This window comes from Falco biarmicus, chromosome 1 (assembly GCF_023638135.1).
Source record: "Falco biarmicus isolate bFalBia1 chromosome 1, bFalBia1.pri, whole genome shotgun sequence".
NCBI lineage: Eukaryota > Metazoa > Chordata > Aves > Falconiformes > Falconidae > Falco > Falco biarmicus.
This window is the reverse complement of record NC_079288.1, coordinates 18,006,496-18,033,566: the sequence shown is the minus strand read 5'-3', so window position 1 is coordinate 18,033,566 and position 27,071 is coordinate 18,006,496. Positions and strand designations below refer to the sequence as shown.

Below are 27,071 nucleotides of genomic sequence, written 5' to 3'. Positions count from 1 at the left end.
CCCTCAGTGCCTGCCCTTCAGCGAGGTCTCCAGGGCAGCCCTGGCGCAGCGGCAAGCCCAGGCCTGCCTGCTTGGCCTGGGGCCCAGTGCCGTTGCTCTGTGAACAACACTGTCCAGCACAGGTTTCTTCCCCTGTGTCTCTCTGCATGTGTAGGTACTGGGGATTGCTTGAGGTAATATGGTCACACGAGAAAGTGTTGTCCAAGATAGTACAGCTCTGGCAGTAGGTAAGGTATTATAGGGCTGCAGGGTTTGCAGCACACTGCTGCTGCAGAGGGAAGAATCAAACCTCCATTGCAAGAACAGCTATCAGGGTCCTTCCTATCTCTTTGTAGTACCTCAGCCCTGTAAATGAAGTTGCTGAGTGAAACTGCCCTCTCCTTTCCCACCCCTCCACCTTTCTCCACATACATCAGAGCAGTGAAGGTATATGTGAACAGCTTCTGAGGTGGCAATAGCTCTCCCAAGTGTTTTGGGGCTCGTGCAATTCTCACACCTGCCCTTGCTTCTGTGTTATGGTGGTGAGTGTTTTAACAGCCTCACCATCAAGGGAGATGAGTATGTCTCCTTTGGAGGTGAACCTGGAAAAAAAGCATTTGTGGGAACTCTAGCAACAGTTGCTGAAGCAATGCACTGCTTATTTGTTGTCTTTTCCCTGGAAATAACATGAGGTTTAATCCTAGTTTGGTTGCTTTCTCCCCCTCCCTGCCTGCCTCTTTCCTTCTCTCCTTCTAATCTATTTAGATGTGAGATTTGGCAGACACTTGTGGTTGCATTCAGACAGGTTGTGATGAAATTGGGCTCCCAGGAGGCTGCTCCCACGGTAGATCCCTGGGCTGCAAGCAGCACTTCTACTGCCGCTAATGGGCTGATTTCAAAGTGTCAACAGCGGGGTTTCACAGTGATGGTTATTACTAATGCTGTACAGCAGCCAGCAGGTCTCCAAAGCCTGTGTGTGGATGAAAGGGATGGTGACACAGGGCAAAAAGGCAAGGAAAACAGCAACAGCAGTAATGGGTTGTGAATAATTCACCCAGACTGAAAAGTGAGTGCAGTGTTTTTCAGAGAACAGGTAATTGTAGTTAGTGGTGGTCGTCATTAATTTTATTATGAATAAATCTGACTTGCTAGCCAAAATTAGAGCCCAGTGGTAGCAGTTGGCCAAGCTACATAAAAAAATCATCTTCTGACAGCTCCTCCTTGGAGTACCAGGACAGGTAGGACAACATACACCTGGTTCACCTGTCTTCTCTGTTGCTCCAGTTGGCCAGGAGGATTCTGAGTGGTGAGATGACCCCAGCAGCAGATAATTTCATTCTGAACCAGCATCATCCCCAGGCAAATCCCTTACCCACTTTGTCACTTTTATCTTTTTCCCCTTTCTCTTTTAGACTGAGAGTCTCAAACTCTGCTGTGCCCAGCACAGCCAGACTCTAGTCTCAGTGGATGCTCTACCTGAGATTCACAGTAAAAATACTAACGACAAACTTTCCACAACCCTCTGAAGGTTTCACTGTGTCTTGGAGGCATATGTCTTTTGAAAATAAATATCTTGTGAATTCACAAAATAAAGTCCAATTTCAAACCCTTGCCAGGAAGGGTAATTACATTCAAACAGTAGATCTAATCTATATGTGTAAGGGTTGTTAGATTTTTCTTTCAATTTGCTTGAATATTCCTCTTTAATTTTAGTTTGAGTGTAAAATAAGTGAAGGTACCATTGTATTTATTTCCTTTGGTGAGACAGGGATGTTACCATGACGCCCATTCAGTATAAAATCTGGGTAATGCAACAGGCAGGTGCCTCTGAGAGGAGATTTGTGAACGTGCCTTACATTGTGATTGGAAAAACTAGTAATTTTATAAGCAATTATCTAGAACTGGTGACATGAGGAAGGAAACTTGCAAGCCTGAAATTCAAAGCCCAGCCTAAGCTGGTGTCAGAAAGTGGATCTTCACAGTTGTGGTGTATATGTGTATTTTTACCAGGACATCAAGGAACTGCCCAGGCCTCAAATATATAACCCATGGCTGCTGGGTTCTAACTCAGATAGCTTTTATTTGGCTGGGGGGAGTGTGGGTGCACTTTTTGACTTCAACTGCTACTACACTGATAAATTCCTCTAGATTTCCCTGTGCAACCAGTTTACTCCAAAATTTGCGTCATTTCCACAAATGCCCTGAAACTGCATATAGACCTACCACGCTGGGCTACCAAGGAAGTCTTGTGCAATGATGCCGTTGATGCTGTAGGCTTACCTTGAACATGGAAAAGGGAATTATCCCTGAGCCTTGTTTGTGCAAGCAAAAAGAGCAGTAGATCAGAATGGGGAGTTTGTCTTTAAAACAGGTAAAAAAGCAGCTTAATTTGCTATGAAGCATCAGTGTTCTTTAAACGTTTCCTTTGTCTTATATATTCTTAAGCAGGTGTGATCTATAGGCAAGATTTTTATGTTGTTGTTCAGATTAGAGACTGAATCATTGACCTTTTTATTGAGGAATGATGATTACAGGAATGAATACAGATTGAATCGCTGAGGACCAAATAGTAGAGGATTGCAATTGGGGTAACAGCTTGGAGAAAAATCCTGGCTGCCTTGCTGTGAATTATAAAGTGGCTAGACTGAAACGGAGTGGTCAGGGCAATGAGAAGGGAGTGCCAAACATCTCTGGCTGCGGCAGCTCCTTGCCAGTTGTCAGCCTGTGTCCCTAGGAAATGGTCTTTCAGAGATAAGCAGCCAGCCAATTTGGCCTTTGATTATTCTACGTGTTTAAAATTGCTCATAATTAATACTATTATTATTATTATTTGTGTATTAAAACACTAGTTGTCTCCCTCAAGTTCTTGTGTCAAATGCTGAACAGACAGATGATGAGAATCCTTACCTGAAGGAACCTGTGATCTAACCAGAAACAAAGGTCAAACTGTGGAAAGCAGATCAGCAGTGCAACACCTCAGCTGTGATTGTCCTGCAGGACATGGCTGACAATGGGAGCCCAGACCCCTGCTTACCAGTCCAGCGTCCAAATTGGGAATCATTTCCCATAGCACTCCAGGATTCGTACAATTAGGATTGTTTTGCTATACAACAGAGCTGCTTTTAAGCATCTGTAGTTCTTCTGGAGGACACCTTCATACCCATGAGTTTAACATCTCTCTGAAAATGGTGGTCTTTATTTTACATTTCTTGAGAAATGTGCCTGTCCGAGGGTGGCACAGAAAGGCTGCTCCCTGGTGTGCAATTATGAGCTGTGCTGAAAGGAGGCTGGATCAGCTTGGGGCATCTGCAGTGCAACTGTCAGCATTGCTGATAGGCCTGCTGGAGAAGGTTGCTATCCGTTACAGTTCTTGTCGTGTATATTTAAAATCTCTGGCAGCTGTGATCTGGTGAATAATTCAGTGAAACCCATCATTGATAAAAGACAGATTTTGAAGGGTTCTTTGGATGGAATTGGAAGAGTCTGCTTTCTGAGAAACGAGTATATTAAAAATTGACTTCATGCTATCAAGATAAAACTCATATTTAGCCTTTTTAAATTTTTAATGTAATGTCATATTTATTCTCTGTGACTTCCAGCTATCGAGGCCCAGCCTTGCAGTCGAACTCCGAAGTTATCTGTGGTTCTGTGGGGATCCTGACGAGCAAATTCAACAACAGAATGGATACAGGCTCTGAGATTAGTGTCTTTTCCTGTGGCTATTGCTCCTGCCAGTACAGCTGGTTAAATAAGGTAATTTATCTTCTGAAGTTGGCTGAACCGTGCGTTTAATTTATTTATATTATTGACTGTGTGGAGGACTACCCTGGTGCAAAATGTCATCTTCAAGTACTTTCTTACACAGAAATACAGGCTCTGTATTAATGCAAACAGTGCTTCCTCTGAGGTTTTTTCAACACTTGCCTAAACCAAAAAGCAAAATATAAACTCAGACTTGAACTTGATTTAGGTAAAAGGTGGCTTAGGGTCCCTAAGCTTATCCTGAGGTCGTGTGGATGTATGGAAGTGATGGGACTTGCAGGGCCACCACGTTTCTCAATGGCAGGATCTGAACAGGCAGTAAAAGCACTGACTGGGATTTCTTTTCTCTTCTTTTCTCTTTTCCTTCTGTCTTTTTCTCTCCCTCCCTTCCTGTCACAAGGCAAATTTACTCACTGCATCCACTGGGCATTTAGACAGTAATAAGCCCGAATTTCTGTGTTCACAGGCTAGTGCAAAGGAATAATTGTTTTCCTGTAGTTTTCTGTTGACTCACTGTATGATCTCAGGCTGTCACTTCACCAAATGCTTTGCCCCCCATCCCCACCCTCCCTGTGCCACATGGGACAGTAATTGGCATTGGTGCAGCTCTCCAAAATACAAAGCCTGACATAATGATTATGACAAAATGTGAGGGAGCAGGCTACAGGCAATTGTTGAAAGCAGAAGAAAAGCCACGCCAGCCCTTGGTCCCTCACTCACCTGCAGTTAGTCGAAGCAGGCTGGCCAGGTTTACCTCGGTGTGTTGGGTACACGCCGGGTCCTTGTCATACCTGGTTGGTGGCCCTGCAGGCAGACCGAGCTTCTCCTGATGTGGGGAGCCCCTTGATAGGATTGTCCACAGCAGTCCTGGGAGGAACAGCTGTACTGTCAAAAAAGTTAGACCAATTTTTGCTGCTGACACCAGACAACCTTCTGTAGCTGGTCTCTGCTATTAGGATCACTCTGCAGATTTGGGCACTGAATTTTGAAAAGTTATGAGCTCCCCATGGTTGCCTTGGGCCTAGCAGGTGACATTGCTTTGTTAGGTGCTGCTCTTGGTTTAAATTTTTTTTGTTTTCCCCAGATAATTAATTTTTCTGGTGGGGCTGGTTTTTAGTGTGATACTTTTGCTTGTTTGTTTGTTTCTTGGGGTTCATTTTTTTGCTTTGGGGTTTTGGGTTTGGGTTTTTTGGTTGGTTTTTTTAGTTGCTGGGGGCTTGCTTTGTTTGGATAGGTTTGTGTTATGGTTTGTTTTCCTTCTTTCGTTGTTTGTTTTGTTTTGTTGGTTTGAGGTTTATTTCGGTACGGGCTTTCCTTGTTCCTAGTTTGTTTTGGTGGGTTGTTTTTTTTCCAGTGGGTTGTTATTCTGCTCTGGGGCTCCCGGGCGCGGCCGGCCGGTCCCAGCGGCCCGCAGCCCCACCGGGCGGCTCCGCTGTGGGCCTCGGCGGCCGGCGCTGGCGGGGCGTGTGCGGCGCGGCGCCGCCAGGGGGTGCCCGGGCCGGCGGGGGCGCGGGCGGTGCCGCCGGGGCTGGCGGAGGCGGCGGCGCGGCGCAGCGCAGGTGCGCTCCGTTTCCGCGTTGTCCCGGCGGCGGGGGGGAGCGGCTCTGCGTCGCGTCCCAGCGTGGCCCGTGGTGGAGCCGGCCGCGAGTTTTGCCGGGGCAGCGAGGCCGGGTGAGCGAGTGGGGCGAGGCCGGAGGGCAGGTGGGTGCGTGGGGGGGACGCTGCGCCGCAGGGAGCGGGTGGTGCAGGCCCCTGCCGGCAGGGCGCACGGCCGCTTCGTGCGGAGTTTCAAGCAGAGTTTTAGGTGTTGGTACGTAGAGGCTGCCAGGACAACTGCGGGAAAACGGCCGTGTGTGGGGCCCGTGGGGTACAGCCCCTTCCCCCGGCGAGCTGGGATGGGGGAGCAGCTTTTGGGGGGGGCTGGGGCAGCCAGAGCTGGAGCTCCACTGGTGTGAGAGTCCTATCTAAAAAGTGCTGCTGAAAGCAGTCCAGAAACACAGCAAGGTGAACTTGGCTGAATTTAGGTGGAGTTAAGCCTCGTGAAGGTAACACAATGTGAGAGAGGTGAGGGGGGGAAGCGAGCCAGAAGTGGAAAGTTAAGTGACATGCTCCGCTGAAAAGAATTTCAGGCCCAGTGTGCTTTAGAGAGCTGTTGGGTTTGTGCATGTTGTGTAGTGGGAACCACAGTGTGCATCTTGCAGAGGATGGATTGTCGTGGTTCTTTGTGTGCTCTGACATGGAGTGATGGGTGCTGTTGTATGTGCAAGTAAGATTGACATGCTGTGCCCATCCCCAGTGGTCTTAATCTGCTGCAGCTTGGGTCAGGTGTTCCTCGGCCTGGTCAAAGCCCACGGCTTTCTTTTTGCTCATATCAGCAATGATCAGGGTGATACAGGATGGTAAAGGCCTTGGAGTTACTGCTGGCCATGTTTGTGTGTTGTTGAAAGGCTTCCTGGGATGCCTGAAATGAATACTGTAGCTTAAGGATGCTGAGAAAGGATATTTCATCCTCCAGATGTGATGGCAGGCCTGTGGCTCAGAGCTGCCCTGGACAGTGAGTTTTTGGCAAGGCCTGGAATCAGGCTGCTCAGCAATGTTTCTCTGCTGGCCGTGAACTGTGCTTTTCCTGGTTCACTTGAGGTTACCAGTGAAATAGGCTGGCATGCAGTTCTCCTGCAAAGGATTCCTTGACAAACACTGGCCCGTGCTCAGTACTTCCCTGCTATGTCCAATTCTTTCTAAGAAACTTGATGCTTCTCTGGAGGCTGGGAGGTGCCTATTCCACCCCTGCCAACCTTAGCCAAAGAAGGCCTCCTGAACTTTTTAGCATATCAGAATAGTGAAATGAGTCTCTCTAATTGGCCATTTAAATGCTAATTTGCCTCTCCTAGGCCTATGCCAGATCAACCTGCCGCAGAAAGTGAGTCAGAAAGAGCCTGCTGTCTTCATGAATTATTCACTTTACACAAGGGCACCTGCCTGGCTGGAGATCAGAAGGAAATAGGGCCAAAGTCTGATAAATAAAGATACACCTTGGCAGGTACAACAGTGCTGGCTTTCCTCCTCAGCATCACAGGGTGCTGGGGAGCCAGAAGACTGCTTTGCTTGGGGAAAACCTGATTCTTTATAGCTTACCATATATCAAGTAGTCATGCTATTAAGTGCCTCTCATTAATACAGGATTGTTGGTACTGTATGTCAGTTTTCCTGTAGAGCTGATTTTATCTTCCTACTCATAGGACTGGTGTGGATCTCCAGGGCACTGTATTTTATAAGCTCTTTAACAAGCTCTGTCTTAAAAGTAGTTAGGCTTCTTGCCACTGCTGCTAGGATTGGGAAGCAGCTCTAGTGCATGGGAACCTGCCATATTTTCCTCCCAAACCTCATCCTCACTTGCTCCTTTTCCAGCTTGGCTTTATGTGATAATGACACCTCTCACTTTCTGTGTGCTACAGCCAGTTTGTTTTTGATTCAGGCTGGGCCAACCAGATCTGAATGCACAGCTCTGAGATTTTCCCTATTTTGCTGGCACTGGTGCATTGAGCTTTCATGGTGTTGCGTTAAAAGGGAGACAGACTGGAGAAAGTCTATCTTACTGGCTGCTTAAGTTGTGCCAAAGCTTGCCAAGGCTTTGTGGTGTATATTTGGACATTGTGTTTTCCTTGTCTCTGTTGGCCCAAACTTCAGAGCTGCAAGTCAAGTCTGATCATATTGGATTCCCTGTGTTGCTCGGCTCTCTATCTGCTGCTAAGAGTTTGCACTGTTGTGGGGGTTTGTCAAAGTACGAAATGGTAAAAGGTCGTTGCTCAGCTGTGCCCCTGTGTGCTGGCCCAGCTTTCTGCCTTTCTGAGAGCTGGGAGCAGGAAGGTGGCGAGGATTGCTTGGGTCCGCTGTGTCTGTTCTGCCTGCCTGCTTAGCCCCTATAAAACGTTGATGCTTACAGCATGCTCCTTTGCCACAGGAATGGCAGACAGACTGCTAAATGTAGGTGTGAAGGGGCAGTCTGAAGTGGTTTGTGTGTGAGAAAAACTTTAACAAAGCCCTGATTTAGGCCAGCACTTGTACCGGCATAGTTACTCCCCTTCTCTGGCTCTGAGACTTGGCTGTATCTTGAAAGTCAAGTGTGTGCCTTCTGCCGTGCTTCTACAGCCCCAAGGGTTATTCTGTCACTTTAAAGCAGTCTTGTGCTTTAGAACGCAACTGTGGCACTACAATCTTAAAAACATGAGAGGAAAAGTTGTGTCTGGACTAAATAGCCTTTCTCTGCCTGCTCATACTTGTCTCCCTGCTGCCCAACTAGTGTCTGGGAGGAAAAGGGACTGGCTGGTGGTGGGTGGGAGGCAGAGACTGGGTTAACCTTATCTGTTTCTGCTAGTCATTTATCCTCTGTCATAGCAACAAGAGCAAACACTCACTTAGTTGCGAAGGTTTCCCAGGGATAATGGGGTCTGGTGTTCGGAGCAAAGAGTAATTACACTGCCTCTTTGAGGGAGCAGCAGCTAAAAGGAAAAACAGGCCAGCACAGTACCTGGTGCAAGCTGGGAGTCCTGGGGGTGGCTATGCCCTCGAAGCAGGAGAGTTAATTACACCGGCACAGCTCAGCTTGGGAATTGGAAACTCATCTCTGGCCAACTGTTTAATTTTTATTTTTTAAATGAAGTATTTAAAAAAAAAAGCTTAATTAATTGCCTATTAAAAAAAATTAATATAGGCATGAGCTGCTTAGCTGAAATAACCAGGCAATTGAAAGCTGACTGGAGAGCTCCTTATGGGCCTGTTTAGGACATTTTTGTATTTGCAGGGCTCCAATGAATAATGCTTTGTGGGCACCTGTAGTCAGCCCAGCTGCAGGAGGGCTCGTGCAGACTGTGCTTTTGCTGCCATGAGGAGGTGTTTTCTACTGCAGTGACCACCTCAATGTCAACAAGACCCTGCAGTTTTAACTTTGATGTAGTCAAGATAAAGTCAAAATGTTTGAGGTGGAGGAGTGGGGAAGGGACTTGGTGTAGCAAGATGATGCTAAAAGTGTACGTGAGCTGAAAAAGCAGGCTGATAAATTTGGGACAGAAAAACGTTGAGGGTGTTAAATACAGAGCTACAGCCAGGCTCAGGGAGTACATGATCTAGGAATCTCTGGAGGCTGGGAGGGTATTGCTGTGTTGTGCTCTGTTCTTATACTCTTCTTTAAGCATCTGCTCTTGGAGCTGGTCAGGTAGCAGGTGCTGTGCTCACTGGACCTCTGGCATGACCTACAACAACTGTGATCTGTTGTTAAGGTAGACATAAATGATGTTGCTGTTCTGCTGATAAAACTGGCCTTTCTTCAGAGAAGAGCCTGAAATTCCTTGGAGAGCATCGTGTCAAAGGGCTGTGCCTGTGTACTGCTGTCAGCCAGGGCTAGATATGGGACGTGCCAACATGGCAACCTTCTGCCATTGCGGCCACCAGTTGTAGTTGGTGCTGAATGTACAGGCTGTTGGAATGCAGAGCAGGAGTACATCCGGAAGCACTTCCCACTGCTGTTCTGCTACTGCTTTGGGAAGATGTGCCTGCTGCAGGATCCATGGCTGTGCAGTTTGGTGGTATAGTAGGGTGTAGGGCATTTGCCTCTTCCCAGCCTGTGCCTGGAGGATGTGCCACCCCACAGCTGGCTGCAGCCCACCTTCATCCTCCAGGCCACATGGGGACTGTCTGGTGGGAAAGATCCTGCTCACTTTGTTGTCCTGTGGTCAGTCTGCAGTGAAGTGGGGCCAAATCAACAGTGTGACCCTGCCACTGTTCCCTTGACTCTGATCCCACTGGAAGACATCTCTCTTGCAGACTGAAGTCTCGGGTGCTTTGTTCTCTGGCTGCAGGAGTCCAAGTCTCGTCAGGGAAACAGCAGAGGCAGTGCTACATCAGAGCTGCAGGCAGGGATGTGCTCAGTTCTGCATCCTCTGAAATGCTCCTGGCCCCATGCAAGGGGTTTGCTTGCTGCAGGGCAGTGCTCCTTTCTTGCAGCCCTCCCCTTAGCTTCTGTGCCAGGGGCAGCCAGGTGGAATTAGATTTAATGAGGTTTTGTTTCACATTACTTCCTTCATCATAGGAGAGGAACAAACAGGTGGAGTGTTTTTAAAGCAGGTGGTAGAGTGTCTATAAGAGCTCCCTTTTAATTTTTAATTCAAGTAAAAAGCAGAATCTTGGAGTGGGAGGTTTTCTTTCTGTAACACTAAGTACTTGTACTTCCCCATTATTCTGTATGCAGTATACTTGCAGGTGGGCCAAGAGCTGTGGCTTTCTCTTGATGCTAGAGACTGACTGCTTCTGCCGTTTGTTAGCTTGTTGAGAGGAGCAGAGGACTGGGAGGGGGTGGCTCAGTGAGGTGGGTGTTAACTGGAGTATTTTTGAGCGAGTATGGAGTAGAGGCTGATGGCAAGAGAGGGATGTTTCACCACAGCCCATAGAAATGACTCCCTGGGCTGGCGTGGTTTTGCTATCTTGGTGTTTCTGATGAGACTGATTTCACCGTACTTTTTGTCCTGTACAGAGATAAGAGGGAGGATGCTTCATGCCTTCCAGATACTCATACCGTTTCTCTGGCATCATTCCGGTGGCCATGCAAGATATTCCTTTCCCTCCAGTCCTGCTAGTGCTCCTGTTTCCACCCCAGCAGACTGTGGCCTGCAGTCCCATGTCATTCTTGTTTGCTTCTCTGAGGTAGTTGTGTCAGACCACACCAGGCTTTTTTTCAGAGGCAAAGGTGCAAAGCCACCTGCAATGCCAGTTTACATCAGAGGGAGCAGCAGATACCCAATGCTGCCAGAAGAAAATTCTCCTGTAAATACAAGGAGTAATCTAAAGACTGTTTTGGGATATGATGGATCTCTAGGCTGCGTTCTGTGTTCCTTCTCTCTTTGTAGATGCTACTTAGGGAGTGGTGGAGAACAGAAAGCATATGCTGGGTAACAAGAGGCAAAAGAGCATGACATTGCTTGTTTTTGTTCAGTCATGCTGAGAAAAGTGCACTGTGGTATGAGGCTGGAGAATGTGTTTAGGTCTCTCCTGAGAAAAACGTGTAGCTGATGTGCTCTATTCTAACTTGCCTTCAGCTCTGTTAGAGCAGATAAAGCTCTGCTGAGAAGGGGCAGATGTATTCAGCACAGCTTTCCAGCCTGAAAGCACAGCTGCTGGCAAACTCCTCTGCCCTGACCTTGGCGTAGAGTTCATCTCCAGCTCTAGCTTTTATGCTAAACATGCCACAGCTTCCAAGTGCTGGTCAGATCGATATGGTTGCATGTATTGAGCCTTGCCAGTGGACGTGGAGTGTGTGGGCTGTGCTATTCTTCAGGTGTATGTGAGTGGGAGAAAAGAGTGAGTGGTGTATCTGAAGAGTAATTTAATGTATGCATTTGTGTGTGTGGGTACATGTACATATAGTCCTGTAACAACACATCACAGGCTTGGAAAATGTCTGGAAAATCCCAGGTCAGCTGTTCTGTGTGAAATTGTAGCTTCTTTCTGCTTCTAACACTGGCGTGGGGGGTGGAAGCTTCTGTATTCCTTTGCTGTTAGTGCCTGATTGCTCCCCTGTGTGCGAGCTGCTGTGGGACATGTGTGGGGACTTCGTTCTCTCCTCGCCTGCAATCATTAAGAAGATGGAAAAGAACAGGAGGTGTTCTGGGACAAAATGGAAATGCAAACCCACAGTATGTGTGGCACTGGGCAAAGCAGGGAAAGTAGCTGGTAAATTGAAGATGCCAGGTTCAGAAATTTCTTCTAGGGATGATCCATTTCAAAAGTGATCACCTTAACTAATGTAGTACAGGTTTAAAAAAATTGCTGTCTTCCTTCCTGTCTCAACTGTCTTTATCTGCCAGACCTTTTCTGTAGCCTCCCATCCCCTCCATGGCTCACTTTGCTGTACAGGTGGACAGTGCTGCTGAGCATTATGTTGAATTGTTACAACCTCCACCCTTTTTATCCATCTGTACCCTTGCACAGAAAGAAATCTGTGCTTCCTGTGGAATTCTTCCTCTTCTCTCCTGCCTGTTCTAACTGCTGAGTTTTCAGACTCTAGAAATTGAATGGTTAGAGGGGAGGGAACTGGTTCGTAGTTTGTAACTGTTTTGGCTGTCAAGGCTGAGGTGGAGTTTGGCAGGAGATAGCTATCAGTTCTCTAACATGGGTTAGTGTTTCTGTGCTGGGGGGTGAGTGGTGTGTGTGGTCCCTGTGAGCTCAGCACTTGAAGAGAGAGATCAATTTGCACAAACTATGTGCCTGCCTGTGTAAGAGGGCCAAGGCCATCCAGCCAGTGATGCCTCTCTGCCTGGCACAGGAGCAGAAAGCTCTGTGTGTCGGCAATAGACAGCAAGCATAGGTGCAGCGTGCTGAACCACAGGCACTGCTGCAGTAAGTGTGCTGTGGTTTGAGACTACCACATGTGTTTTCTTGGGAACTACTGCACAGTTGGCAGGTGATACATCTTGCCTGGTGTTGTATCTGATTGGTGTTTGCCAAAGAGCATTAAACATGTTACCGTTGCCCAGCAGGTATGGTTTCAAAGCTGACAAAAAACTTACCCTCTGGGGAGGGTAGGTATTAATACCTGAAAATTTATGCACTGGGGCTTGTGAGATGCTTGCTCTTCTGGTGAGCGAATCCAGCTGGAGAAAAGCTTGGTACATCAAGACTAGTTTTGCTCCACTGAAATCTTTGGCTGCCCCTGTCCCGTGGTGCTTTCTGTTCGTCTGAGCTGCTGGTAGGACTCAGAACTGCTTAGCTGCAAAGTCTCTTTTGGGGATGCGTTTCTCTGTTTCTCCCATGAGTGTATGGAAACTGGCTATTGCTGCCTCTGCTGATCAGTTCACAGTGAAATTGTCACTGAACACAAGGAATCACTGGTGTGACCATGCTGGTTACAGGAGCTGCAGCAGGAGATCTGCTGCAAGAGGTGCTGTCTTAAACATCAGAGAATGCAAACAAGCTGCTATTGTAGGCTGTAGTTATAAATATCAGGCTATTATGGAGGCCGTTTTAATGAACGAAATGACTTGCCACTATTCATGCTGATTGTCGCGTGGGTTTTTGTTTGTTACCCCATTAAGAGGTAAAAAAAGCGACTAGCTTCTTTGTGTCCTTTAGAGTGGCTTTCTCGTGTCAGTCAGTACTGCAGCATTGGGGCTTTAGAGGTGATGGGGCAGAGATTATTCTTACAAACAATGCTCTTCTCAAGTTTGAAATGAAAAATCAGAACTGATAAAGAGTCTCTGGCTCCTTTTCAGTGTACCATAAAATCTAAACTTCAGCCTTGTCTTCAAGTTATTTGAAGGTATTTATGGGCTTCAGGATATTTGAAAGAATTTATTGGCTTCAGGGTATTTGGAGGTATTTTATGGGGATGATGGTATGTTTTTATCGCTGTCTGTGGGTGAGAATCTGTCTAATTCCACTGTGTGCGATGCCAGCAGATCACTTATATTTTGCTTGCCAGAAGAGTGGCCCTTTGGGTTGGTTAATGAGTCTGTGCTGAGTGCTGCCCTGTGCTTTCTTGAGGATGGAGTGGCAGCTATGCTCAATACTGGTGTTTTCTTCTTACAGGTGTGATCCTTGCCCCTCCTCCCCAGCCTGGTGCCATGGCTGACATGATTTTTGGCAGTGGGACGGGCCAGTGGGTGTGCCCCAACGACCGGCAGCTGGCACTGCGTGCCAAGTGAGTCCTCACCACCCTCCTCTCCTTCCAGCCTCACCTCTGGCCTGTATGGTTTCCTGGTATCTGTGTGTAGCACGGGGCCACTGGCCTCATCCACAGCCCAGCTGGGAGGCTGGAATTTGCCTGTCACACAGACCCCTCTGTACCCTGGAAGTGTGCTGCTTGGGTGGGACAGGAGCCTGCTAATCTAAGGCTTGGTGCTTGGCAGCTGCTTGGTGCTGCCAGCCTGCAGTGGAGTTTGCAGCGGGGCTGATGTGTGGTCTAGGGTGTAGTGGAAGTCCATCCCTCCCACCAGTTCTCCCCTAAGTGAGAGTAAGGGCTTGGAGTCAGGCTCATATCTCTGCAGCACCCTAAATATAATTGATAACATCCCCCAGCTGCCAGCATTCTTTTGTTTTAGGAACTTGTCATTTGATCTTATTTTCCTCTGAAGTTAAATTACTGCATAACCTGAAGACAAAAGGGATGGAGATGAGTCAAGCACTAGAGTTACATTTGTTTCTTGGGTGCTTTCATTCTGTGGCAGCCAGTACTGTGCCGTGGCCACCTCTGCCCTTGTCTGAACCTCTGGGGTCCGCCTGCTGTAGAGTGTTAAAAAACAGGAGGTCACCCTGTATCTGAGGGGACTGTCTGACTGTGAACAGTGCACACCACTGCCACTTCCCCAGCCTTCACCTGAAAGCCTCATTAAGACAGCTGTGTCTGATAGTGCCCTGCATTCTGCTAGCAGCTGTGACTTTATCCAGTGACCTCTAAACCCCTACTGAATGGTAATTAATTGAGCTGTGAAAGCTCCTGCCTGTCCCCAAGTGAGCTAAGGAGAAATGTCAGCTGCTGTATGTGAGGCATAGAGGGAAGTGGCTTGCTGAAGTCCTTTTGTGGGCCTGCATTAGACCAAAGGAGGAAGTTGCCAAGTTTTATATTTCCAAGTGTGCCTGGTCATTTGTGTGTTTGAACTGAGTACCTTAGAAACGTGTGATCTGGAGGGAGAAGGGTGCAGGTAATCCCTGTGTTCGGGAGTCTGCTGTTGGCATTTCTGGTGTCTGGCATCAGCATGCACCTCTGCAATAGTACTCCCAGGATAGCCAGCCCTAGGTGTACTAGTTTCCTTTATTGGCAGCGCCAAACGGGAGTGAGAACATGGAGTGGTAAATTACAGACTGGAGCAGAAAGGGCAGGGAGAGACAGTGCAGCACTCAGTGATGTGGTGATCTGGTCAGTGAGAAGAGACTCCTGCTTTGGCCTGTGAGGCAGGGCAGGGGTTTTGTGCTTTCCTTTCACAGCTTAATTCTTCTCTCCCCCCCCCCCACAGGCTCCAGACGGGCTGGTCAGTGCACACGTTCCAGACTGAGAAGCAGAGGAAGATGCAGGCTCTGAGCCCACAGGAACTTGAAGTCATTCTAGAAGTCATCCGCAAGGCGGAGAAATTGGACATAATAGAGCAGCAGCGCATCGGGTACAGTCACGTTCATTTGTCCCCTTCCCTCAGAAGGAAAGGTCAGCACAGACAGAGGAGTGGCTCTCCCAGCTGCCTGAGCTCAGCCTCCATCAGTCAGAGCGTGCCTTAGATCAGTTATTTTCCCCTCCCATGTTGCTTGTTTGGAGGTGATGAACATTTGGAAGGCTGTGATGTTTTCCTTTTCTCCATGTGTCAGGCCTTTCTCATGCCTTCTTTGAGCCTTGCTGTGGTTGCAGCCACTGACACAGTCCCTGGAAATACAGCCTGTGCTCTCAGGCAGCTGCCCCAGTGGCTCTGGAAGAGGCTGGGGAAGATGCCGAGCTGTGCAGCTGCACCCACTGCTAGTGGACGGCATGGCTCAGAAACCACTGCTGGCAGCACAGTTAGGTTTTCCCTTGTCTGCGGCAGCCCCCTGGGACTTTGCCTGGAGCAGTGAATGAGTTCATTTTCTAGTTGGCTGAGGCCTCTGGAAGGGGTTTGCTAGTTTGGGTTATTTAATTTACGGGCATCGTTTTGCTGCTGCAGATTTCCATTTGCTTTCAGTCCCGTTGGAGGTCTGGCCTCAGCTGTTTCTGTGGTCATCCTACAGTGCCTGACTTTAAAGCTGGAGAGTTTGGCAGACCTGCAGCATTTCCCAGCAATGTTTCATGTTCATAAGGCAGGAAACCCCGGTGGCTCCCAGCCTGTGTCCAGCAGGCCTAGCTTCCTGCCCCTGCGCTTTGCTCTGTCCCTGTGCAGTGCACGTTAGGGAGTGCTAGCAAGAACTGACGGTGATGTTTGTGTGATATATGGGAGACCCCAGCAGCCCCAGAAGCAACCAGTGACCCCGAGGGGCTGATCGTTCCTGTGCGGTTGTTGGTGTAGCTGCAGAAAGTGAGACCCTTGCTGTTCCTGTGCCGAAGCATTCTTTGAAATGCCTTTGTTAACTCCTGGGACTTCTCTTGTGCTGAAGTCAAGGATCACAGATTCGGTAATGATGGCTCAGCCTGGCTGTGCTGTCTGACCTCATCACCGTAGGCAGTACCTCTTTCAAACAGACCTTGCCTTCCTCTCAGTATGGGACTTGGTTGATGGGACATTAGTGCTAATGAGAACGGGGTTGCATGGGCAGTAGGATTGCGTTTCTTCCCTGAGCCGCATGCACACACATGGCTGCAGCTGGTCGCTGCCTCTGATAAATGGCCTGGCTGTTATAGTCTCCTTCTACAAATGGATGCCTGAAGATTGCCAGGCAGTGATCTCATGACAGCAGCCTTGCTCTGCATGCTCTCCACATCCTGCATTTTAATTGCTTATCCTGCCTTCCTTCCCTTTCGTAGTCCTGCTGCTGCGGACATTGTGCATACATACGTGATATGTGTTTCCTGTCTTCCAAGCGGGCTGTTGAACAAAGCAGGGAGTAGTTACTGGCATTCCTGTACTGCTGCTGGGCTCATTTTGGTCTGATGGCTTCAGTCTGGACCTTCCTGCTTCTAATGGGATGTGGGCAGGTCATGTGCCTGCAGTGCTGCTTTCAGGGAGTATATGTAAAAATGGAGCAGGGCTTGGCAGGTCTAACTCCTCTGCCCTTTCCTGGTGCTGTCTGACTTGCCCTGATTCGAGTGCTAAGGCTTTTCCTGCTCTACAGGCAGGAAATCATTGTGCTGAGACTGTGGCCCCAGTGACACAACATGCTCCTGAAGGGTGTAGGATCAAGCCCTTCTTGTGAGCTGTCTGCCTTACACCCACTAGTTGAGTCAGGCCTCTCAGTGGTGTTTGTAGTTTTGATTATTCTGGGCTTGGTGAGCATCCCCTGGGTTTGTATCCCTTGAAGACCAAGAACCATCTGACAGGAGACAATGAGTGCAGAGACTGAAGTGAAGGTACATATGGTCCCAGCAAGGGGCACAAAACTGAACAGAAGTAAAGGTAGGTTGGGTTTGGAGCACACTTCTACACATTTTCAGCATGCCTCAATACTGTGTGCTTCAGTTTCCAAGGTGAGTGCTGTGACCTCTGCTCTGCCTCTTCTCCTGCAGGTGCCTGGTGGAGCGGCTGGAGAACATGAGAAAGAACGCGATGGGGAATGGCCTCTCCCAGTGTCTGCTCTGCGGTGAACTGCTCGGGCTACTGGGTAGCACATCAGTATTTTGTCAGGATTGCAAAAAGGTGAGTTTGGTCACACAGGTTCCTGCTGGTTCCTGGTAGCAGACCTGTCTAGGAAAGGCTGCCAGGCCTCTTGGAACTTAAATAGCTCTGCAGACTTAACTTACCTTAGCCCCTCTTGTCTAGGTCGGTGCTGTCAGATCATTAGGTTTTCTCTCACATACTGGTTATCTTATTCCTCAGGATCCTAAAGTGCCTGAACTTCACTTAGTACTGAGATGGGGTGCATCAGCCCCCTCTGGATCTCCCACTTCAGGTTTACAGAGTAGGAGAAGGGGCAGAAATGCACAGCCATCAGAGACAATTCATTAAAAAGTCTCCGTTTTACTATTGTTTACTGCAAGGTCTGTCTTTAGACCTTCCAGTAACACCTCTCTTCAGAGGACTCAAGTCTGTCTTCAAGTTCCAAACCAGTGTAAGTTTTCCAACTGGTACAGAAATTAGCCTGTGCATCAGTGACTGCCTGTGTGTGTGTGGTGTTGGCAGGACTGCATGGGTGCTGTTTGAAAGGCAGCATCAGTTTTCGGGGAGGCTGCTGGTTCTGCCAGTGCCCTGGGGGGCGATTGTTTCTTGTCTAGATTCTGCAGCCAAGGGGTTAATCTCTATTGCTGTGGAAATGATGATCTCCAAGGCAACCACTTTATCCTCCCTCTGCTGGGAGGCTGTTTTTCCTTCACTTGAAGCCCATCTTTCCCTGGGGAGACACCTCTGTAAGTGACTGCCACAGTGTGTTGCCTGGGGAGAGGTGAGGCTACCTGCTGGGAGCAGGAGTGTTCCTGACTTGGTGGTGGTGGAGCAGAAGGGAGCAGCTTGTGCTGACTATGTCACTGGTGGGTACTAGATCCAAGGACACACTTGCTGATGTCACCCACCTTGTTGCTGAGGAGATGTCCCATGGAGCCTACAGGACCCCACTGAGTAAAACCTGTTCCTTTACTGCGGAGTGGTGCACCTCTGTGGTTAAGCAGCCATGCAGGCCATGATGGAGAACCTTTTGTGCTGGCATTGCTGGAGTTTGTGAGATGCAGTTCTCATGCAGTGCAGGCCACCAGGCTGAGCCTGCACTGGTCCACAGTTGGCTACAGCACTGCTGAGCTTTGAGCTCGTTTAAGAGAGGGAGGGAAAGTGTGTGCCCCTTGCAGTCAGAACCGAGGTCCCAGTGTGCCTCTACATGTGCTCAATGGGCAGGGAGCTGCTTTGAGCTGTGCTGGCTTTGTTGTTGAGTGAGTTTCTCCACTGGATCGAATTTGCAGAAGTAGCTTGACTGAAGCAGGGGTTATGCAGAAGATTGCTTGTAAGGCAGCGACTGGGAAAGAAAACACAAATCTTTGAACCCCTGGGTCCTAAGCTAGGGAGAAGGTAGCTTTTTAGGAAGGAATGGGGAAGGAAGCAGGGTGAGGTATTGGGAAGTGAAAGGTCTGGTTTGAATGGGAGCTACAGGGCAGCTCTCTGGGAGAGGAGCGCGGGCTTTGCCCACATGCGCCTGTGGAGAATAATGGGGCTGGATGGCAGACAGGAGACGGCTAGCTGTTTCCTGCATTTCAAGCATGCAGAACAACAGGATGTGCTGTGTTCTTGTCTTTTTCCCTTGGCAATTCTGCTTTCACCTTGTCCAAAGCCAGCTAGGTCAAATTGCCACAGTGCTTTTTAACCTCCTTCCTGTGAGCCCCATACACTAATGGGGAGGCAAAAGCTGATTCAGACACTTCCCTGCCCTGTCCATTTGCAGTTATAGGTAGTAACCCCGAAGCTATTGGGGTGGCATGAGCCCAAGGGTCCAGGAAGGCTGTGACCAGCAAACTCCAGAGAAGGGCTGGTTTGTTTATTTGTTTAAACGTTTATTCCCTTTTTGTCTGGAGTCTGTTGGGCAGTTCAGGAGCATTCATATCCAGGTTGATTTAAGGTGAGGCCCTACTTTTCCAGTGTGCATTTTGCAGCACTTTTAGCGTGTGCAGGCTTAGGACAATGCTGACTGGGTGCCCTGGGCTTCTCCCCTTGCTGCCTTTTAATGTTGTGGGGTGAACTCAGGGAGCAGTCAACCTTTTGGCAGAGCACACAGAATGGACCGTTACTTGTTCCCTTTCATCCGGGGATATCCATCACTTGTGCAGTGCTGTATGCAGTAAGCAATGACTTGTCAGGGAATTAGGGATTTTTAAAGTTCACATTTTTCTTGCTAACATTGCTCTGTAACCATCTCACTGCAGACTGTTTAATTCAGGAGTTATTAAAAGTGTGTTTTTATTTATATATTTATACTTTATATATATATTTATATCTAAAATTAAAAAGTTATTAAAACAGGAGTAGTTGTAATGATGCATCTGAAACGTAGCAAAGAACTTAGCTTCAGCAAGTCCTTTCTGCTGAATAGAGGTTCTGTATTTCTTGTATCCTGATGGATTTTCTTAAGTGCCACTTTCTGTTTTATAAAGAATGTTTTTAATATTTTTATTAGCATAGAAATAAATGCATTATGGCAAGACAAAGATGTATGCAAATCCAGATGTGTTAGCAACAGCAGGAGTTAGGCAAAGCATAATATGTATTTACAATGCGGAGGGTATCAGTATTATGTATAAAAGGTGAAGTAGAAGTAGGAAAGTGCTTTATCTTGTATTTAATGAGGAATGGGGCTGAGTTTAATGTCCTTGATTTTTATGTCATCTTTTGAGGGGTTGTGAGTGATGCTCAATTTTCCAGTTGGCCTGCAGAGAAGGGGAGGAGGAAGGTCCTGAGTTTTATTGAAACTTTAAAAATTTATGTCTAGGAATAAAATCACTTGGAATCTTCCACTAGAGGGAGTGTTTGAATGTGCTATATGCGTGGGGACTGGGATCTTTGAGGGTATTTAAGACTTGAGTTGCTCCCTCAGATTTTGGGGTGAGGGAGGGAGAATTTGGGGTAGTTCAGGTGGTATCTGCTAACTGCATCTGCAGTTCCCCTTCGCTTGGGTAGCACCATGTTGAGTACTGATGTACCAGACCCAATAGGTTGTTCCTTATTTCTCTGGGAGGATGAGGGTGAGGACAGGAACAGATAGATGGAGAGGAGTACCAGCCTCTTTGGGGCTGCTGATGCCGCCTCCTGCTTTCTGTGCAGCATGAGTCAGGGACAGACCTGCCTCTGGACAGCACTAACCAAAGTAGTTGGGTGTGTTTATTCACGCAATGAAACCATTGCCTCAGGTACCATTGTTCTGCTGCTCTCCTCCCCTTCCAGCCATGGGCACTGAGGGCTAAGTGAACCACAGACCTTCATTCCTGGACACAGACCTCCTGGCTCAGAGGAGGAGCAGCCTGGTTAGGGGGATATGTAAAACCTTATCTGGGGAGATTAAATTCACATGTCTCTCTAAGCAAGGTTTTGCTCTCCAGGGCCCTCTTGTGAGTAGCTTTTGCTCTGTGAGGATCAAAGAATTCATGCAATTTCTCATTCAAGCTGTAAGCCAAGCCTGATATACATCAGCTTCATTATATAATATTAGGTGATTCAGGTTGTAAATGGCTTGTAATGCCAGCGGAGACATGAAAGTTCCCTTGTGCAGCAATAGAGGCTGTGCGGTGCTATCAAGTATTCTGCTCCGGAAATGTGCATGTAGGCATGGTTGTGCCTGCTGCCTAAGGAGCCACAAATCAATAGCTGTGAGTGCATGCTGAAATGGAGGGGAGGCCGTGGGGTTTAAGACTACGTATGTGAGGGAAAGGAGGAGAGGATTTCCAGTCTTGCACAAACTCATGCTTGTTTTGTACTTGGCTACAGCTGCTTTCCATGGCACAGTGATTGGGTTTTAGGATTTAGAGGAATAAAAAAAACCGCTCTGGAAATATGCCTGTTGGTTTTGGGGTTTGATTGCCCTGTCTGGTTCTCTTCTTGCCCTGGAGTCAAGGATGTGTTGTAGATCTGTCTTTGTCTCATGTCCGTATAGGCCTGCAGCAGCTTCCTGTGATCAGTGGTCCTCCAGGATAAATAAGAAAATTGTGCCATGTTTAGGTTTTTAAGGAAAGCAAAATAGAACTGTTGGGACAGATGCTTCTCAACCTTCTCTTTTCCAAGGGCTGTATGGCTGTGAGGAGTTGCTAATGCCATCTATTTTTTTCTTTCCTTTTTTTTTCTCTCTCCTTGTTTCAGAAAGTTTGCACCAAGTGTGGAATAGAAACCTTTGGAGCCCAGAAACGTCCTCTTTGGCTGTGCAAGATCTGCAGTGAACAGAGAGAGGTAAAATACAACTATGGAGAGATGGGGCTCAGCAGCATGCATCTACCTGCCCCAAGCCTGTGCTGAGTGTGGGTGGGCTTTTCTCTGTGCCTGAGCACTTGGAGGGGAGCCTGGGGGTGAGGTTTGGGAGGCTTGGCTAGAAGCCAGGCAGGCTCAATGAATACACACAGCAGTGGCAACTTTGGTTTATGAGGGGGCGGAGGGAAAAAAAACCACAAAAGCCCTTGCAACCTCTATGGCTTTGTGGCATTTCTCTAGCTATGGTCATAAAGAGACTGGTACCTTCAGCTACTGTGCTCCTTCCCTCCTAGCTCTTTGGCAAATAAACCTGGCTAACATTGGTTCTTTAATACAGCTGGAGGGATCTAGAGCATAGCTGCAATATTTGTCCCTCTAAAAATAACTAGGATTGCAGCTTTTAAGTCTGTTTTCCTCCCTGCCTGCAAAATCCTATAACTTGCCAGTGTGTAAGACTTCTAATGCAGGTCTCTAAATTTTTATGTCCTTCATCCTTGACTTTACACTGCAAAAAGTGATGGCCTGCCTTAGTTCTTGTCTGCCAGCTAGCATCCACCAACATCCGGGCTCACTGCTCCACAGTGAAGTCAATGAATTTGTTCTGTGATTACAGAAGGATTTTCTCTTGTTCCCATCAATTTATTTTGGGCTTTTGCTTGTGGTCCTTGAACATCAATCCAGTGCAGCTATTTCTGACCACTGCAACCAACTGTGAAACCTGGGTGCTCTGCTAAATCAGTTTTTGAAGTGTAGTGAGAACATTTGTGCAGGCTTTTGAGATGCTGAATTTTTTTTATGTTAGTTGTGGAAACTTAGCATTGCTTAGATTTTACGTAGGAGGGGGTTATTTGTGTGGGAGCACTTGCAAAGTTCATGTTCAGGTAAGATGAGGTGTACATGGATGCTGCTGGTCTTTTAATATTTGAGCAGCAGTGTGGGTGTGGATAGGGCTGGAAGAGAGCATTACAGCTCCTTGGATATTGCTAATAAAGTGATACGCTGAATCATCCAGATGTTTTGAATTCCAGATGGAGGTACCAAAATGGAGAGTGAGGCAGGTCAAGGTATTTTCTGTGTTCTGCAGGGAGACGGGTGTGGGACTAAAATTTACTTTATTTCTTTTATTTCGGTATTTTTCCCCCTCATCTCATACTGTATAATTGTAAGGGTTTTTTTCCTGCTGCTTATAAAGAGGAACTGTGGTCACTGGACAGAGAAGAATATTAACCTGTCCAGTAAGTGTTACGTGTGGCCAGTATATGAGGGTACGGTAACCTTCAGAGTTCTCTCTCTCTGTGAAACCTGAGATACGGCCAAAGTGCTTCCCTAATGAAAATGGATGGAACTTTCCTTCTTAGACTAACTAAAAAATAGCCTTATGTTACCTCCCAACCCTAAGCCTCATTTTTGTTTTGATTCTCTTCAAGGTCAGTTCAAGCCTGTGTCCTTTCTTGTTTGCAGTGGTGCTGGTACCCTGACCAGAAGGCTGGAAGGGTCATAGCGTGGACATGCAGCCAGTCTGTCTTCCCACATGCTCAGCTTTTTTGGGGGAAGGCAGGGAAGCATTGAGAGTTAGCAGAAGCTTTGAGCCATGTCAGCTAGGGCAAGGAAGTTGAGGCAATATCAGAATAAATGCCTGGAAAGCGGCTTTGATCATGTCTTCCCTAAGTGTGTGAGAAAGAGATGAGACTCTTAGGCCTCAGGCTGATGACTGGTATAGTGCAATGCTTGAAGCTGGTTCAGCTGTTGTGATATTACAGGGCATGCACTAAATTGCCAGGTTTCTTTTAAGGGCTTGTGTTCACAACTAGTTCCTTGTTACTGTCTCTGTGATCTGGATCTGTCTTGTCTTGCCATCTGCTCTGGACCAAACCCATTTGGCCATGTTCCTTGCTGAAGGTTATATTTGCTGTCAATGAGTGCAGATGGATGTCTGCTCTTTGGGATCAGATATTCTCATTTCTGTCTAACCTCTGAATTCCCTGCATGGTGAGTAGGTATCAGCCCCCTTTTATTTCCTGGGATCCAGGCAGGGAGCTTCAGGAATGCACTGAAGCACTTTGAGTTGTGCAATGCAGTAACAAGTCAGTATCACCCTTCTCTTCCCTTTTCACTGTTCAGTGTGACTGAGCAAGGTTCTCCTTTAGTCCATGCCAATGAAACACATGCTTAAAGTAGGCTTGTCCCAGGCCACAGAGCTCTGGCAACACCTTCCAAGTTGTTGGGCCCCTAAACTTGGCCAGCTCTAGTGGGCGAGTTGTTTGATGTTGGTCCAGAGTGCTGCCCCCCAGCAGGTGTTTCCAAGCTGGGTGATTCCCTCCACATCAGTGCGTTGAATGCCATCTGATTTTCTGAGCCACCGCTCAAGCTATTTGGGCGTGATATTTATGAAGCTCTCAACTCTGTTAGTGAGAGACTGTCAGGCACTGAAGGGAGAAAGGGAGGTCATTTGGAAACCTGGATGGACTAAGTGATATTGGCTAGAGTTAATAAGTGTCATCTGGCTGGAACAGGAGCCTAGGACTGTAATTGTCCCCTTTAGCCTCTGCCACGTGCTGAGTGAGCACGTGAGTCTTGTGGCTCACCAGGATCTCCAGCCAGGATAGTGTGGTTGGACATTCCTATATACTAGCTAACAGCTACAGTGTGCAGCTTTATTCATACATGCTAAAGCTTTCATCCCTCTATCTTCCTTGTCATTATTTATCCCTATAGGCTTGATTTAAAGTAGCATAAATGTAGTGACATGTAGTTGTCTCTCCCTTTTGCTCTGTGGGCAGAATCTGTGCTGGCTTCAGTTACAATTAAATCATCAGTATGCCTGGGTGAAAATGAAGACCAAAGTAACAAGCTATCATTTACACCAGTTTTTCAGTTGGAGTCGAATGCTTGGTGTCCATAGACCCCTTTGGGAATCCTGGCCTCAGCTATTCAGAAATGTTCTTTGCTGCTTTCTGTTTCCTTGAAAACCTCCACTGGGAAGGCTGTGCTGCATAGCAATGAGGAACAAGTTGCTCTGACACTGTCTTATTTCTGGAGAGTGGAGGTGATTAATGGATTCTGCCTGCTGCTTGTGTCCCAGTCATCCAGAAGCAAAACAGAGTGTTTGGCAGCACTCAAGCTGCCAAGCATGATGTGTACAGGCAGAGTGAGGGTCTCCAAGGTGCCAGAGAGGTGCTGGGAGGAACGTACTGTGTTATAACACGGCTGGGACCTGACAGAGCCTGGATGTTCCTACTGGCAAAGAGGACATCCCCAAGGACCCCTACATCATAAGTGCATCTCTTCATCCTGCAATAAGATAGACCTCACCTGCTTCAGGCCAGAACTGGCTTGTTGGAAGTACCACTTGTCCTAGCTGTTTGCCAAGGCATCTGAAACCCTGTTTCTGTTCTTCAAGGATTTTGTGGATGTTTTTCTTTGCAATGTCTTCTGAGGGCAGTGGAATTAAACCAAGTGTGGATCATGTTTATTGTTCCTGCAAGCAAGCGTTGAAGCAAATTTGGTCAAGCTTTCATACACTTTGGAGGGCAAGAATATCCCTTCCTTCTGCCCTCTTCCATGTGCTGCGTTGCCTTTCTTGGCTTTGTGTCTTGCATTGCCTTTATGGAGAGTGAATGTGGAGGGCTGATCCTCCTTGGGGCAGTCCTATTTCTGCATGTGTATGAAATCCCGTGGCATGATCAGGGTGCTGATGTCTACTGCAGCAGACATTGGCACAGGTTTGCAGTGAGCCTGTTTGCTAACGTGGCCGTGAAGCAGTGATGCACTGATGCACCCACAGAAATAACAGTGCAGAAAGGGAGCAAGTCCTCCAGCAAAATGGGCTTATTGCAGCAGCTGTCAGAGGAGCAAAACTTGCCTGGGAGGAGCTGTGGTGGGCATGTATACAGCTGGAATGATTCCCTGCTGCCAGGCCTCTGGCAGAGCACGTGAGCTTTGATAGCTTGGGCAGCAATGCCCATGTTGAATTAGTCGAGTGTAGCTGAAGTCCCCCTGTCGCCTCCTGGCTTGAAAGGGAAATGGGACCTGCTGTGTTTTGTCAAATCCCTGCCTAGTTTAACTCTCTGCATAGCCTTGTTTTGAGTGATACCACCAGGTTCTGCAAAGCACCTTCCTGAACTGCCACATTACATATTTTTTTTTTTAATCTGTAATTAGCGATGCTATCATCGTAATTAAAATCCTCTTGGAAGCATTCATGCACATTTACATTTGAATTGACACATCCAAAATTGTAGTGATAATGAAAACAGTTTAAGTAGGGTGGGGGGAGACAGCTTTTTTTAAACCCCATTGAATATGAAAGAGAGTGTCAGCTATCAGGGACCTGTTAAAGTTTTAATTTGCCCCCTCTGCTTCACTTTACCGTTAATTTCTTCTCCTTCGCTAAACGGCATTTTCATGGCTGGCTGCATTTCTTGGTTTATCGCAATAAACCATGCAGAGGAAGAAGATTACTGTGCTGGAGGAATGGAATTGTGTCCTCCCCTTTTGCCCCCAGGGCTTCCCTTTTCAGATGTACACTCATACCGTTTTGAACATCATAAACCACCATAGGCCAGGGTTATTCCTGCCTGGCATGATGATTTCTTGGCAAAATACCGTACTGATGGAGTGTTTATTTTGGGTGACTCTGGATTGAATTGAAGTGATGTGCACCTGTTTGCAATTCAAAGAACTCATCAATAGCCTGCCATATTATTTTGGGGGTGGTAGCAAGTGGTTAGACTCAAAATAGTGTCCTCTAGAATAGACCCACAAGGAAAAAAAGAGGCCTGATTGAGAGTGGAATGATAAATCATTGAAGGCTGGCAGCCATTGCAGCTTGAGAAACGTTGGGGTCAGAGGTGTGATAGATTTTGCTATTCCGGAAACAAAGCTACGAATAGCAATTTCACTGCCTTTTAATTTTCTTCATCCTCAAGTGCTGAATGTGGGAGTTGACAACAGATTGCTGTAAATAATGTAATTGGAAATCTCTGTGTTATGGAAAAGCAGATGAATGCAAATAACAAAGCTGAAGAGCGTTTGCTCTTTCTCCCTGCCAGTGGTTTGCAGCGTGCCAGAACCATGGTGGAGAGCTGGGACAAAGTGAGCATGTGGGCATGTGCTGCGTGAGGGCAAAGGCAATGAAGTCCTCCTGGGGTGGTTGCATTTGCAGGTGCCTTTTGTTAAGCATCGTATCCCACAAGAACCTGCTCCCCTGGGCTGCTGGGAAGTTGCGTGAATAATGCTGGTGTCAGCATGAGAAGCTAAAGGTAGCTGTTTTCCTCTTGCCCAGCCTGGGCTGCTGCGAAGGAAGGGGGCTGCAGAATGAGAACAGCTACTGAGTGGCAAGCAGTAGGTGGTAGAGCAAAATGTGGTTTTGCAGCAAAGATCCTTTCTAAGCATCTCTGTTTAGGGGACTTGTGGTTTGGTGAAGCAAACTCGGGGGGGACTGCATTTGTTTGTTACGATTCCTTCAGCTGTGATCCTGTCCCTTCATCAGCAAGTCCTAATGTTTTCTCTGTTTAGGAGCTTGTTTTAGCACTTGTATGTTCAGAGAAGGAGGACAGAGAAGTTAAGCAGTAACATGCTTTTCACCAGGGCCCAGTGATTCTCCATTAGGTCCCATTTACAGACTGCACTTGAATGTGCTAGATAAAAATACGCATCTACTTCTGACTGGCTCATCCTGTAACTGCAATGACGGCTTGGTGCAAATTTAATAGGAATATTATCAGGGTTATAAAAAGTATTGAGCTCTCTGGACTTGCCATGGCCATTAAATTGGTTTGAAGTAATAAAAAAAGGGAGTAT

General features: G+C 47.4%; 1 protein-coding gene across 1 annotated transcript in view; it reads left to right on the top strand.

The window, feature by feature from the left end:
- The first annotated feature begins 5,261 nt into the window (after positions 1-5,261).
- Positions 5,262-27,071, top strand: part of RPH3AL (rabphilin 3A like (without C2 domains)) — a 51,623-nt gene continuing 29,813 nt past the window's right edge. The window contains exons 1-5 of the mRNA XM_056353340.1: positions 5,262-5,412; positions 13,318-13,429; positions 14,742-14,885; positions 16,907-17,036; positions 21,165-21,251. Coding sequence (XP_056209315.1) covers positions 13,353-13,429; positions 14,742-14,885; positions 16,907-17,036; positions 21,165-21,251 — 438 coding nt within the window. The 5' untranslated portion in view covers positions 5,262-5,412; positions 13,318-13,352. The remainder of the gene's footprint in view (positions 5,413-13,317; positions 13,430-14,741; positions 14,886-16,906; positions 17,037-21,164; positions 21,252-27,071) is intronic.